General features: G+C 45.8%; 1 protein-coding gene across 1 annotated transcript; it reads right to left on the reverse strand.

The window, feature by feature from the left end:
- Nucleotides 1–527: 527 nt before the first annotated feature.
- Nucleotides 528–3,943, reverse strand: NEU4 (neuraminidase 4). The gene is made up of 4 exons (XM_019512602.1): nucleotides 3,856–3,943; nucleotides 3,368–3,573; nucleotides 2,572–2,827; nucleotides 528–1,618 (listed from the first exon to the last, which is right to left on the reverse strand). The coding sequence occupies exons 1-4, from the start codon at nucleotides 3,899–3,901 to the stop codon at nucleotides 528–530; spliced, it is 1,599 nt and encodes a 532-aa protein (XP_019368147.1). The 5' UTR covers nucleotides 3,902–3,943.
- Nucleotides 3,944–15,515: the final 11,572 nt, after the last annotated feature.

Genomic DNA, 15,515 nt, shown 5'->3' on the forward strand with positions numbered 1-15,515 from the left:
TCATAATGTGGCTGACGAAGAACTCATACTAGGAGTAGGAGAAGTGTCAGCTCTGCCATTTTCTTGTTGTTCGCTTGTGCTCGCATTATTAATATTATCTTCAATCCGCGGTTTCTTTGCAGGAATCTTTTTAAGCCACTTGTCCATTTTGTTAGTTTAGTTAAAACTAGATAATATAATCTGTAAATCCACTTAACCGGGCACACGTAAACTGCAGTACGTCGCAATGTGCTGAGAGCAAACGAACGAGTGAGGGCGCCACTGTCAACCCCTCCGCGTTGTGGAACTCCCACTCTTCCCTCAGGATACCTCATGTACCATATGTGACACATGAGCATCTGACATATGGACCGAGTGAGGGCGCCATTGTCAATCTGTATATTAAATATTAGTAAAGATTAATTTCTTTCTTATTTTTTTAGAAAAAATAAATATAAATAGAAGTTCTAATATTTTCTTCCTGCACCCCAATGGATCGTCTTGCGCACCCCCTGGGGTGCGCACACCCCACTTTGGAGACCACTGCTCTAGGAGATGAGACAGCACTTCCTTCTCTCCCTTTTATTAGCCAATGGGAGCTTACAGGAAGGTAATGTGGATTTCAGGGGGATGTTCTGAATCACTTCATATAGTGTGAACAGACTGAAAGAGATTTGCTCATATGGGGACCTTATCCCATTTTCATACAGGCAGCCAAAGGCAATGGTTGGGATCCCTGTGGCTGAGAACTCAGAGTATGGTAGTTCAATATAGGCCAGATCTGAGTAAGCACTGTGGCCTTCATAAATGACCCAAGGCTCAGTCCAGCTCTCCGCATCCCGGGGGAATGTACTGAGGTAAATCCCCATGTTGATCCGAGATCTGGAGCTTGTTGGATGGGAATAGAGCAGCCAAGTTGGGAGGTGGAAGACATTGGATTTGAAAGTGGCTCCTGGTTTGTGCTGTCCCTGATTTCTGCATGATGAAACAGAGGATGGGGTGCCCTGGGTTTCATTGCTACAGTTACTGGGTGGATGGGGCCCTTCAGATTCCATATGTTGCTGGTAGCCCTGAGGCTGACAGATCAAAGTCTCAGTTGGTAGGGTATCAATACCCACATTGCAGAGAGGAAGATACTGAAGCCTAGCACTATTTTTAGAGAACAATGGGCACTCTAAGCCACTGATGGAGCCACATGATCTCTGACATGAGTAGGGATTGCTGAGGCTGTAGAAGAGAGGAGCAGGGAAGCCAATGATGCTGCCCTGGCAGCCATGCGGTGGTTCTACCAGCCGTGGAATAAGCTGCCCTGAGTGGAAAACTGCTCCATCGTCAGTGCTGAGGGCTTGCACACGGAAACCCAAAGGGCTCCTGGCATTACAGTAGATGACATTACTGCCATCTTCCTCATCCACAGAGGCTAACTGGCATTCCCCTGTCTGCAGGTTGGGGATAAATTCACCATAGTGCCAGGTCTGGCCATGGTCATCACTGTAGAAGGTGAAGGAGTGGGGAGTTGTTTTGCAGAGCTTCCCAAAGCATTCCTTACAGTCAATGTGGTAGGTGTAGGCAGGCACCAGCAGACGCCCTGACTTGAGCTGAATTCCATGGCCAGGACCAAGGGCAAAGGTGGCCCATTCTGTGCAGGAGAGACCAGTGTTAGGAACCATCCCTCAACTCCTCTGACATTTCCCCCCCAAATTTCCTTATCCACAGACATGCATTTAGAGCTAGGGAAAGGAACTGAGCCTCAAAGTTTGACAAGCCCAGCATAGTACTAGCAATATAAGCACAGCCCCAGCATTCTGCCGCAACACGGCCTCCCAGGGCCCTGGACTTTCAAGTTCCAAGGGAGGGCCCCGAATCTAGAGGCAACTGGACTCCCAGAGCACCCATTACAAGATGAAGGTTCAGGGCAAGTAGTGCCAATCTCTTCTCACTAAACAGCGTGGTCAAGGTCATGGATGACCAAGAGTACATTCAAATACTACCCACCTCTCAGTGCCCTGCCTTCTTGACCCTCCCCTGTTCCTATTGACTCTCCTGTCCCACCTGTGTTATTCTCTCCCATTGTTATTGGCTGGCAAGAGAAAATATTACTGGGGGGGGGGCTGAGTAACCTGCCCACCTGACCCCTGACACTCCCTCCCATAGGGCCGTTGTGGGGCCAGTGTGCTCTGATGCTGTACACAGCAGCAAAGGAGTGTGTGGCAGGGGGACAGCATTGCGGCAGCAGGGCATGGTGGCACCATGGTGCTGCTGCTGTTACCAGCTGCTGTAAAATTAGTTGTGGGTGGGCTAAGCCCCATTATTCCTGGCCTTCTGCTACCTATGGGTGTTCCTAATTCCTTGATCCTGGGGATTCACCCAGAATTACAGGCCTGGGCACAGGCTGGGCAGGTGAGCCCTGGGCAAATTGAGGAGGGGCAGTGACACACCTCAATGGGCTTCCACCCAGAGCTTCCTGTCTTAAACCAGATACTGCTTTGATTTATGCTAAAGAGAAGCTAAGAAAGAACAGCTTATCCCACACAGCACACTCTGAATTTCTTCTCTCCCTCCCTCTCCCTGCCTGGTTCCTGGGATGTTTACCTTCAATGGCTCTGCCGATGACCTGCTCTGTCAAGTCAGTGACCTTGCTCCAGCTCAGACCCTGATTGGAACTAGCCACATAGCATAGGCGGGCAGCATTATGACCTGTAATTATCTGATAAGCTTCAGGAGTCTTGCCTAGTACAGCAATGAAGAAGAGGAAGACTATGCCTGTGAATTCATCATAGACTGGGCAGGGGTTCATGGACCGATGGTGCCTCAAGGTTGCAGTCTCGAGTGCTCTCATGTCTTCCCACTGTCAGAGAGAAGAGGACAAGACAGGGTGAGATTCCTGACTGATCTTCTCCTTCTTTTGCTCATCTTCTCCCTCAGACTGTGCACCTTTCCTCCTGGACTGCAGAGTTCATCCACTGCCTCCCAAGTCACTTCAGCCACCTCCTCCCACATGCTCCACAGCTCTGCCCATCCATAGTTCTCCTTTTCCATGTTTCTTCCAGTTTGATGCAGTTCTCCCAACTGGATGCAAAAGCTGTGATGCTCTTACACAGCTAGAAAAATAGTTATTCTGCACAGCAGTTTACCAATAAAATAGGCACAAGAGACTTGCTTCTCAGGTCCAGCCACATTGTGCTTAGTACAGGGCAGGATAGTGGGAGCAAAGTAATATGAGGTTATTCATATCCTTCCCCACACTGCAACATGAAACACCCAGCAGCTTCAGGGCTGCTGTAAATTAAATCATTGTGAAATGGTGCCTGAAAGGCTGTTATACTGTTGTACTCCAGCTATAGCTTCTCTCTTGCCCTTCATATGTCTCTTGGCCTTACTCTCTCACCTCCACAGAGTTCCTGTAGAAGGACCCCCGCCTTAGTACCAGCAGGTTGGCATGAGCATCATCAGCACTCAGCCTCTCCTCAGCAAAGGCCAGCAGCTTTCCCATGCAGTGGATATACAGCAGAGCAGGGACACGGTAAGTCACTCCATTCAGTTCCCTCTCAAAAAGCACTGTTCGAGCTGGAAAATGGCGAGATCCCATCCTGGCTGCAGCAAGGGGCAGAAAACACATAAACGCCTATTAATAAGAAATAGGAAAGATAGAGGCAGCTTCATCCTCTCAGCCAGTGGTTCAAGTGGGTGCATTTACATGTGTGCTTTAATGCACATTAGCCTATTTTAATGTGCATTAAAGCATCACAAAAAAACCATGCACTTTCACTAATGCACATTAAAATAGGCTAACGCACCTTTTTCTAGTACCTCACAATGGAGGTACTAAATTTAATGCACATTAGCAAAAGCACATTAATGAATGGGTAGATGCACCTCCTGAGTGGAACATGAACAGGCAGAGAACACTGGCCTGACGCATGTGGACATAAGCAGCAGTATACTGATCTAGTCAGCTGGGCACGCTCATGGTATGTTCTCTTTTAGGTCTTGAGAAAGGGGTGAGCATGGGTTTTCCTAGAGGTACCCCCCCATATGTGGAGCTTCTGTGGTCCAGTGTGGGAGGGTGTGCAGTGCACCATGGGAGCACCATGTGTACCATTACAGCCTTTGCCAGCAGGGTCATGCCTAGGGTAGGGGCAGGTGGCTGTTTGACAGCCCTTCTGTAAACAAAAGCCAAAACAATCACTCTTCTTTTTCCAGCCTATATTTATGGTTCTGCCTGGACAAAACAGGGCCAAGGATGGTTGAATTTGTTTTCTGGAATCCCTGGCTGGGTTGAGCAAGATTATTTCTGGAAGGAGCCCTGAATCCTTTACAAGTTCCTACCTTGTTTTATGAGCTATGCAGCATGATTGCAAGGGAAGGGAGGCAAAACAAATCCTGACACTCGAGTTGTGTATAGTAAGTTGTCAACCCCTGCTACCCCCCAAAATGACAGACAAGTATTGACCATCTACAGGACTAACTAAAAGACAGGCAAACTTCTGAATAGAGAGATCATAGGTGTGTGTTCTTTGCAAGATCCTCATTATCCTAAATTTATCAAGGGAGGACAGCAGGGAATTGGGGATGTGCTGTTTACCAGAGCGCCTCAGGGAATAACTAGGAATAATGGGTGCAAACTAGTGGAGAGAAGATTTAGGTTAGACATTAGGAAGACATTTTTTACAATAAGGGTGGCCAGAATCTGGATTGGGCTTCCAAGAGAGGTGGTGCTGTCACCTAACTTGGAGGTCTTCAAGAGGAGGCTTGACAATCACCTCACTGGGGACGTCTGACCTCGGTCCTCTTTCCTGCCAGAGGCAGGGGGTTGGACACGATGATCCATTGGGTCCCTTCCAACTCTATAACCTATGAATCAGACTAATATAATTCAATAGCCAGTAGAAAACTGCCCTCTGGAATTTCCCTATATCTGATGCATGTGAGCTGAGTCAATCCATACCTTTGCATAATAGACAGAGCCCACACCTTCTTACACAAAGATGGATACAGCATATGGAGCCATGATTAACTGTTTTTGGTGAGACCTCAGATCAGGTCCTTGGCTAATGAAATCAGTCTCTTTCCAGTGATGCTGATGGATTTCCACCAGCAGAAAATTTGGTCTCTTGACTCCATAATCCTGTACTGCAATCATGGGAATTAACTAGTTAATTAACTAGTTAAAAAGTTAAACAAATTGCTAACTTTTAACTTCAACTAGTTAAATTTTTCAGCTGTCAACTTTTAACTTTAATTAGTTAAAAAAAAAGGTTACCTTTAAGGTTTTTTTAAATATAAGTTAAAAGTTAAAAAAAATTGAAATTCAGCTTTCCCAGAGCTTTTCCTGACACAGCCACTCTCTAGGACTTGAAGCAATGAGGGTGAAGCAAATGATGACTTTTTTAATTTTAATGAAGATCAGAACCAGCAGCCCAGGGCCCAAGAAGTTGAGCATTACTTCTTATCTGTGAGAAACTTATCTGAGATGTCACCTACTGTGAAAAAGCTATTAATTCGTTATAACACAAGCATTCCCTCATCTGCCCATGCAGAGCAATTGTTCAGTAATGTGGGCTTAGTTTTGCAACACAGAAGAGGAAAACTGTCAGATGTCAATTTTGAAATGCAGCTTTTGCTGAAGTTCAATACACGTTTAAACCATTTCTGCTATGCAACTAGCAGTCTTTCTCTCATTTAAACTGATTTTCTCATTTCGGTCTAATTTTGATTTTTCAGGCACTTTCATTATATCTAATTCAGATGTATTTCGTACCCTTTTGTTACCTTTTGAGCAATAAAAAATTATAATAACAGGGGTTTTCTGTGGAAACAGCTTTCATTTGTCACCTGGCTATGAATATCTCCTTTCTGTTATTCTGGTATACCTACATGATGCATTGACTTTTACAAAGTACTTCACACGGAGAAGGTGAGAAGGAGCTAACATTACATAGGTATTGGTAAATTGTTATTCTGAAAACTGTATGACAAGTATAACATTGTTTTGGGGTAAAGCAGGGTGAGTTCTGAGTAAATTAGTGTGCTTCTGTGGGCTTATGGAAAAGAAACCCACTCATTGCATTTGAAAATGAAAAATGATGCTAAAAGCCAATTCATGCGTGTTTCATGCATTCCTCACGAATCAACTTAACTTTTAACTAGTTACTCTCTTTTTAACTTACCTTTTAACTAGTTGAAAGTGGAAATATTTAACTTTTAACTTAAGTTAATTTTAAAGGCTGCTAGCTTTTAACTTTAACTAGTTATATTTTTCATAAACTTTTTCCATGACTGCTGTACTGTATCATTGAGAAGGTCACCAAACCCCTGGAGACTTCATTAGGGTGTTTAGTCTCCTTTTAGTTGCCACTGTTTCTGCTTTAAATATCCATTATATTGTTGCATTTATTATATACTTAACCAGGAAACAAATAGCTCATATTCCTAACCTAGTGATGCAAGGAGAATCCAAGGCTCGTGGCACATGGAGCTAGTGTGATTAAGGCACACCAGTTTCTGTAACTAACCACACACACACACGCGCGCGAGCACTGTGGCTTACATCCACCTGCCTTTGACTCCCTAGTCTAAATAATCATGTGGCCAGTTAGAGCTCAGTTAACTGGGGGCAGCCTTCAGCTCAAGTTCAAAACAGAGCCCAAACTCGCACTTCTCAGACTGCTGTGAGACACCTTAACTGCTCTGCCACCATCCCTCCCCAAAAGGAAGACTCAGAGGAAAATCAGCAGTTTGCTAATGGAATCTGCTGCTGAGAAACCTTTGACCAGAAGTTTGAGGGCTGAGGTACAATAGTTGGGGCATTCATGTTCAACTAGAGCTTAAAAAAAAATGAACAGGAGCTTTACAGGAAGCTAAGCTACTGGAAAAGAATAGTGAAAAACTCACCTGCTCCCTTCCAGTTGGCCTCTTAATTTATCTCAAGATTAATGCTGATAGATCTTCTCCTGAGTCTAGTCCTATTTGCATTCTGATTTAAATACAATGTCCAGTGATCCAGTCACCCATTTTGTTTTTATTCCTCCAGGATGCATTTCATTTATATTGTGTTCTCTCCCAATAGACCCAACTCTTCAGCTTCCATTCCCCTCTCTCGGCCCCAACAGCTCTCACAAAACTCTAATAGCAGAGCTCCTCAGTGACCAGCAAAAACCCCTGAGTCAGCAGATAGTGGCTCAAACAGCGAAGTCAGAAAAACAAAGGCCTCATTGTCAGGGAGCAGTGAAACTAATCAGCAGTGGCCCAAGTTCAGGTACCCAAAGCCCTTCATTTCTATCTTATTTATTATTAGAGAGGCCACAGGAATGGAAAAAGTGCTTACACATAGACACAAATATAATTCCCCTATTTACATAGAGGTCAGGAGTTACACAGGGCCTGCCACAGACAACATTTCCCAAATGAAAATGGAAGAAGAGGTAATGAGATGATTGGCAGCTTCTGCATTTGAACAAACAAGGCTTGATTCTCTTCTTGCACCGTTAGCCTACTGTGTTATACAGTTATGTAAAAAATCTTACCCACAGGCGAACAGGTGGCCAAAACCTTGCTGGACAATGTACTTTCAAAGTTGCATTAACTTCCAACTTAGAAGGTCCTGTTCCCAAAGCAGTGGTACAGCAGAAACTAAAATATGAAGTAAAATGAGCTATAGAGATACCACAGCGAGGGTTCTCAGTTCATGATCTCTGGTCCACAGTGATGTCTAACTCAGAGGTTGAGCATCTATCATTGTTCAAGCAGCATTGAAACCTGTTAGTTGTTACTTTAGCTAAAACTCTTTAACGATATGTCTACACTGGCATTTAGGTAAGGAGATGTAGCCAAAGAGTTGCCCTATGCTATCTGTGTCTCATCTTGTGATTCTCACTGAAGCTGTCTACTCTGTGGTTTCTGTTCCTTGGGTGGGAGTCCTTCTAGGAACCGATCTGTGAATGATGTTTCTTCTTCCATGCGGGACTCTACTTAGGGGCAACAGAAACAGGAAGTGGGGTGCCAGAAAGACATCAGGAACAGAAGACTGAGGGGTTGCTCCCAGCAGACTTCCTGGGCTCAAGGCCTGCAAGCCTGGTGGAGTTCCAAACAGACTGGAGGAAAGGGCAGGGTCGACCTCGTACCATGAAGTTCAGTAGTTCCCAGGCCCCAAGGAGGGGGTGAGCTTAGAGTTTACAGTATAAATAAGGACTGTCCAACTGGTGGCCTGTGGGTCACAGCTGGCCAGCAGGGATTAAAATGAGGTGCATGGCTCCTGCCTGACGGCCACTCCTCTTATTGCTCCAGATGCTGTGGTGGCTGGGGTCTCTGGAGCAGAGCAGCATGGTGGCAGGGGGCCTAATGAACTCACAGTCTACTTTGCTGCCTTCAGCTAGTCCTATGAAGGCAATGAACCAATGTAGGCTGCCCTATCTGGGACTTATGAAGTTTTTCATGGGATATGGCTTGCAGAAGACAATGAATGTGCTGATAAATGTGCTGAAGTCACAATCATTACACCATTGAAATCATGTTGGACTTCAGGAACCACACATGATCTAGGAGTATTCATGCAATTTGGCTTGAAATGTGGATTCGTTTACCTCAGGTCCTCTGAGTACTTTGCAGAGCATTAAACTTCCCATATGTTTTCTGGTTAGAAGTTTTACCCAAGCCTGTTTTATTATAGCTTAATGTCATTGTCACTGGTGCAGTTTCACTCTCATTATTTTACGTCAGACAACCTGATCTCTCTGTAAAGCAGAACATTCAAATCAGCAAAATATTGGATGATGAACTGACCTTGTCTGGGATCAGAAAATTCTCTCTCTTATGATTGTGTTTTCATCCTGCTGCACATTTCTTTCTGGACTATTGATACTTTCCTCTTCACAAAACATCAAGATACTGTTTACTACTGCTACCTGTGACAGAAGGGTATCTCTTGCTTATCTCACCTGCTGTGCCCTCTTGTGGGGTCTCTCTGGAGGAGTCCTCAGTTTGCAGTTGTAAGAGATGGTTGGCCTGCCACACTCCATCCAGGCTGAGCATAGTACAGGTTTCCCTCACTTTATGCAGGTTCTGTATGTGCAAATTTGCTCTTACACGATGACCCTTTTTGTTATATGCAAGGTAAATTCACTCTTATGCGAGCGGTGTGGTGGAAGCCCATGGTCAGCTACTTTGTGCAGTGCGTTGTGGGAGTGCACCAAAATACAGATCCCTGTGTGTGGATCTGTGCTCCTCACTCATTGTCTGCGACACGTGTTCCTGTAGTTGCCATCCCCATTATGACAGTGCCCTGTGCTTGTGTGTACTGTCTGCTGTTAGCAAGTCCCAAAATTGTCTTGTAAAAGTGGTAGAAATGGGCCTGGGGGTCAGTACAGTTGAGGTCTTGGAACATATCCTTATTTGTTACATTATAAAGTGCGTTTCCTTTATGAAAATTTGGGTTACGTGTCATTTTCCAGGAATGCATTTACAGCATAAAGCAAGGGAAACCTATACTAATACTCCCTGCACAGCTCAGGATACCTGCCATTTTGGTTCTTTACTCCCTTCAGGCTTCTCCTCTCAGTGGCTGGGCTCAACACTCCAGCCTTCTCCCCCATAGTTTTGCTGGCCCTTCTCTCTGGCTTCACTCCTTGCTAGTCTAGAGCCAGAAGTAGCCATATTCTGCCCCTAGAAGGCCAGCCTCTCCAGTGCTACTCTTATCCTAAATGTTGGGGAAAGGGGAACTCAGGACCCTTCCTTTGTGCAGTGATGTCTCCCCGAGGGGAGAGAGAAACTAGTTAATTAGCAACAGAATCTCCTCTGTTATACCACATTCTCTCTCAAGGACAGTGGCAATAAACCAGTGATCAGCCAGCTTTCACAAAGCCCAGGACCATTTATTAAGAACAAGAGCATTAGTGTGTAGCAGGCTCACCTTTCAGAGTTTGGGTTGAGTCCCAGGCTTGAGATCCTGCTGTTTTGATTGGTGGAGCCCATCCACCAATCAGGAGGCAGCAGGAGAAATAAAGTCATGCCCCTTTCCTGAGGGGAGGGGGAGAAGAGCTCTCCCGGACCTGATTGAAGACTGTAAACGGTCATGTCCGGACGACTGCAGGGGCGGCGCCCTGGGGCATATAAAAGGAGCTGTGTGCACAGCAGGAGGGGCAGATGCGGCGAGGGACTCAAGAAGAGTAGAGCCCAGAAAATCTGGGGAGCTCTCCCCCAGCAGGCAATAGGCCCAAGGCACCTGAAGCTGCCGCTGGAGGAGCAGCCTTGGGAGCGGTGTGAGATGCTTGGGCTGTTAACAGCACACAGGGACAGTGCACGGAGACCTGGCCCTGGGAGCAGTGTGAGACTGCTCGGGCCCATCACAGTGCATGGTTCGGTGCACAGAGCCCAGGCTTTGGGAGCCACAAGTGGCAGCTTGAGCCTGCAACCCCAGCAGGGCATTGGGGGCTGCAGTGAGGTGGCTCAGGCCCCATCTCCTGGCAAGTGGACAAGTCCCATGGTGCACAGGGCGGTGCATGGACCCAAGACTTGAGAGCCAGGGAGCACCAGAAGCTGCTTGGGTTAACCACCTGGCATGAGGACGGCTGGCAGGAGCCTGAAGGGCCGGCCTGTGTTAAGGGAGCCCTCAGTGCCAAGCCAGGGCACGGGGAAATGGTAGTGCTCCAGCGTGAGGCCCAGCACCCAGGAGCCAGCAGCTGAGAGGAGCTGAGCCCTTGGTACCCAGAGCAGGGCACGGGGTGGAGAGGAGCCCAGCAGCACGGGAAAGCTCTGGAGAGGCGCTCCAGCAGAGGAGACCCCATCGAGCTGCGCCCTGACCACCACCACCTGAGGGAGTGTGAGTCACTGGGCCCTTGGATCCCACAGGGGAAAGATGTTTGGGGTGGGCTAACCCAGAGAAGGGGCTGGGTGAGCAGCCCCTGCCTAGTCAAGGCCCTAAGGGGAGGGGCCCCGGGTGCTTCCTGGACACCCCCCAAGGGGCCCCACTGGAAGGAGGACTATCTCTTGCCATGGGTCAGGGACTATATTAAGGGATAAATGTTATTAAGATTGTTCATGTTGATGTTGTAAATAGTGTTATTTAGGGTTTGACCTTGGTTATTGGTTAGTGTTCACTGTGTTAATATATGTATATGATATTTAGTTTTATGTTTATGTATATTATAACTTAATAAATTGCATATAGTTAAGAACTTTGGGCTTGAGCTAACTCTACAGAGGAAAGAGGGATCTGCTTGAAATTCTGGCATCCCTCTCACAGCACCCCCTCCTGCCTACCCACCCTATTCAACTGAGAATAGGGCACAAATGGAAAAGCATATTATTAAAACAATAGTGTACACCCAAGCTGAACTTAACCCAGTGTCACCCATCAGCTGCATGGGACCTTGGCAGGTGCACAAAATTGATCTATTCTTAGACCCAGAGTCTCTCTCTGAGTGAAAACAGATGTTGGGTTTATCCTGGCACTGATTGCCCTGGGCTTTGACTTGTATCAAAACAGGCACAGGCATTTACACATGAATGACAATTAACACTTTTTCTGGGGCTAATTTGAGTTTATCTTGGACATTTCACAGGTACTTAAAGTGGGCCATTGGGCTTGTATTTCTGTCAGATCCCAGAATAGAAGACTTTGTCCTGGGAGAAATCCTATGTCTGTTTTTACCCTCTGTGCCAAAATCAGCTCCAGCTCTTCAGAGCAGTTTATCTGCCTGGGCAGTTGCATCCTGCCAAGGAGTCAAGAACAAGGAAGGTGTTGGTTGTAGCCGTGCTGGTCTAAAGATATAGGCAGACACGGTTCTTCAGATAAATACAATATCTTTTATTAGATCAATTAAATAGTTGGAAAAATTGTTCTTTGCAAGCTTTCAGGCACAGACACCCTTCTTCAGGCATAGAAAGAGTACAGGAAGAAGGGTGTGTGTGGCCAAAAGCTTGCAAAGAACAATTTTTCCAACTATTTAGTTGGTCTAGTAAAAGCTATTGCATTTACCCAAAGAAACTCATCTGCATAAGAACAAGGAAAAGCAGTGCCACCAGTCTTTTTGAACAAGGTAGGTGCACATAGTGTCTGTCGCATCTCACTGTAATAGTCTTGGAAGTTTCTAAGCTTCCAAGGTCTCACATCTCTGTTATATTTAGGCATCAGAATAGTCCCTGGCAGCTCTCATTTATGGCAGCGAGGCCCAAGCTGCTTGTGGGCTGCAGCAAGTCCAGAATCTCCACAGTGCTTTCTGCTATAATTCTGCTCCTTTCTACGCCTCACAGTCTGTCCTTTTCCCCCTGAGTTTGCAAGGGGCACAGTGCTTAGTGGATGTGCGCAGGTCTGAACTGGAGAAATTTTCACCCAATCCTGAAGCCCCAAACAGCTATGTGGCACATACCATAGGCATTGTCTACCTCTTAACTGGATTAATCATTCAAGTTCATTTGGGACTAGTTTAATTGTATTCATGCCTACTGAACTGGTCACAGCCCACTAGCCCAAATCTCCATTTTCTGCTTTTAGAAAACAAAATAAAGGAGGAAGAAATGAGGACAAGGAGGTCATGGAGGGAGGGGAAAGGGCTAAAAAGGAAAGGGAGTAGGGAACAAATAGTAGCCTTAATATAACAGAAAGATTGGTATTTCTGCCTTAACAGCAGCACCATAGCAGGCATATCTTCAAGTTCAAGAGCATAATGTTTAACCAGTAACTTTGCAACACCAGAGGAAAACGAACAAAGCAGGTAACAAAAAATCCCTATCAAATAGGTGGGTGAAGGCCAGGACAGTTCCTGGGCACAACCTCCTCACCCAATAAATAAAACTGTACTGCCATGCAAGAGGGATCATAGTCACAGCATCTTTTCGGATCTATTTAGTAAGGCCAAACAGCCTTATTTGGCTTGTTCTCTTCCATGACACATGATGGTAGAGGAAAGCACAAAGTCTAACCTGAGGTGCACAGACCAGGAGATAAATGACCTCTTAATAGTCCCCCATGGGAGTTTCCTCTCAGTGCATCAAGTTGATTGCAAATGGTGCAACAGCTGAAGAAGCGTTCCTGACACTATTCAGTTAAACAGTAAATGTTACTCACGCTACTGAAGCAACTGCAGGACTGCTAAGAAGCCTAGCATTTATCTTGTCCAGTTCTACTTTGTCTAAAATTATAGTTATAAGTTGCTTCAACATGGGAAGTTTTACCCAAATTCATGAAGACGGGGGTTGGTTTACTGCCATTAATGGCAGGTGGTGGCATACCTTTAGAAAAAGCTGTTCATAGATTACAATAATAAGAATATGTCCATAGATACAAATTTCTAGTTAGAACTGACCACTAGCCACTAACAGCATTACTGGCTATGAAGAAACATGCAGGACATGTATTGTATGACAAGTCAGCAGGCTAGCAGTCTTTTATATGTAGTACGGAGCACAAGCAGGGATGTGGAAACCTTGCTGCAGATTGTTGTTCTTATTAACCATTCTCAATACCTAGCAGTTATTTGGAGAATGAAATTTAAGTAACTTGGCTGCATGATCATCAACTGACCTCAGGAGACAGAAAAGTTTCATCTGTAGTTGCAATAGTGGTGGAGCTACTTTGAATTAGTCCACGCATACCAGCCTGTGCACTAATAGCACAAATATTTGAAGTGAACTTTGTAGTTATCTAAAGTTACTATATAACTAGCAGTAGGTTGTTAGAATTTCCAGTGTGACAGTACAGATCTAAGTGAACAGGTGAGTGTGGAAAGAACAAAGAGCAAAGCAACAACATACCAGATTGTCATATGTTTTCAAATATCTGAAGGACAATTAGAGAGAAGATGGAGGTGAGCTTTCCTCTGTGGCCATAGGGGACAGGACTAGAAGGAATGGCCTCAGACTGCAGTAGGAGAAATTTAGATTTGGAGGAACTTTCTGGCGATGAGGGTGGTCAGGCATTGGAACAGGCCACCTGGAGGAATTGTGGACTCTCCATCCCTGGAAATTTTCAAGAGCAGGTTAAACAGATACTTGGCTGGGATGATTTAGTCAGGGATTGGCTTGCCTTGAGCGGGGGCTGGACTGGATGACCTTGTAAGGTCCGTTCCAGCTACAAAACATTGTTGACCGTTGTTTTAGAACATACTTACACATGGGACAAGCCGTCCACTCTGTCTTCAAGAGGTGGCAGGCCTTGTTTTGCCTTTGCTAGAAGTCTGGAGCGCAAAAGGAAAAACTTAGTTGTTATAAAGCACTTCTCAGGAAAAGAAGGGGTTTCACTTATTAGGAGAAGTCTTGGGAGGCAGGCTGACAGGCAGCCTGCAGAAGTTAGCCTCCCTAGATTCAGGGAACGGTACACATTAGCAAAGAGCTAGATATGCTGACAGGATCATTTTTTGGCTTTAAGCTGTATTTCCCCTTAAATATTTTGTTCCGAATAAGTGTTACTCAGTACTTAAACTTTTCTTCACCCTTTGGGGGATAGGCTTCTGTGCTCAAGTTGTGCTGTGCTGCAGGCAGACAGAGGGGACCAGTGCAGCTGCTCTAAAGGAAAGTTCTTTATTAACAATCTCTGAGGGGTGGCAGTGAGCCACACACACTCTCTTGCTGCCTTCCCCTAAATCCCCCTGCCATTGGTACTTTCTTTCCTGCTTTCAAAGTCACAGATGAAGGCAACATTTTAAATAAGGCAGAAAGTAGTTTCTACTGCAGGAAAACACCCGAGCAGGTTCTCTCAGCCACAGGAAGAAACACATTTTGCGTGGCTTGTCACAGGCATTCTTGCCTCTTAAGGGAACAGAACTGGAGGCTGGTAACCACACTCAGTCTGCAAGTCAAAGAATCACAGCTTCAACCAGATGCAATGACCCCTGGAGGCTTGAGACAGAGAGGTGTGTACTAAGAAAGACCAGGGTTCATTTCTTTCAGCGCTAACCCAAAACGTGTTGGCTGCCGTGGTGCAGTCTCTTCATCTCCTCACCATTCAGCAGCTTCCCCTAACTGAAGTGCTTCATTTTTCTCAAGCTTGTATGTCTCATCGTCTGTTCTAGACCCGACTGTCCACATTTGTTCTTTCTTTGTAGATGTTATATTTCTCATCAGTGTAAAAGGCACTCATGTCAAGAGTTGAATCCTTGATTTCAACTCCCACTTCCCCTGTCCCAAAGAGCCCTGCTCTCTTGGGCCTGCTTCTGAGTTGGGCTCTTCTCCCGTTAGTGTCTGCCTGACGAGCAGGGAGCTATTTTCCTTTGCAGGCCTGTGCCCTGTACAGAAAACACCTAACCCCAGTCCCCATTAACTCTTCTGGCTGGTAAGCATTAATCCTTTTTTTTTTTTTGTAAAGGCTTAGTCCACAGCTGCTGCTATTATTGTAATGAGAGTCCTTGATGGTCTCTCTGTCTTTGCGGTTTTGCTTTTGCCTACACTGGTGGAAAGCTAACACCCTTCGTGCCCCTTTGGGGTGGGGGCCGTGCTCCAGTCACACTGTGGTGCTGGCAGGCAGAAGGGGTGCCAGGGGCCAGTGCAGTTTCTTCAGAGGAATGGATTTTATTAACCATCCCCAGAAGTGACAGAGTTAGCCA

The sequence above is a fragment of the Gavialis gangeticus genome, unplaced genomic scaffold, assembly GCF_001723915.1.
Source record: "Gavialis gangeticus isolate Ggan-Ray unplaced genomic scaffold, GavGan_comp1, whole genome shotgun sequence".
NCBI lineage: Eukaryota > Metazoa > Chordata > Crocodylia > Gavialidae > Gavialis > Gavialis gangeticus.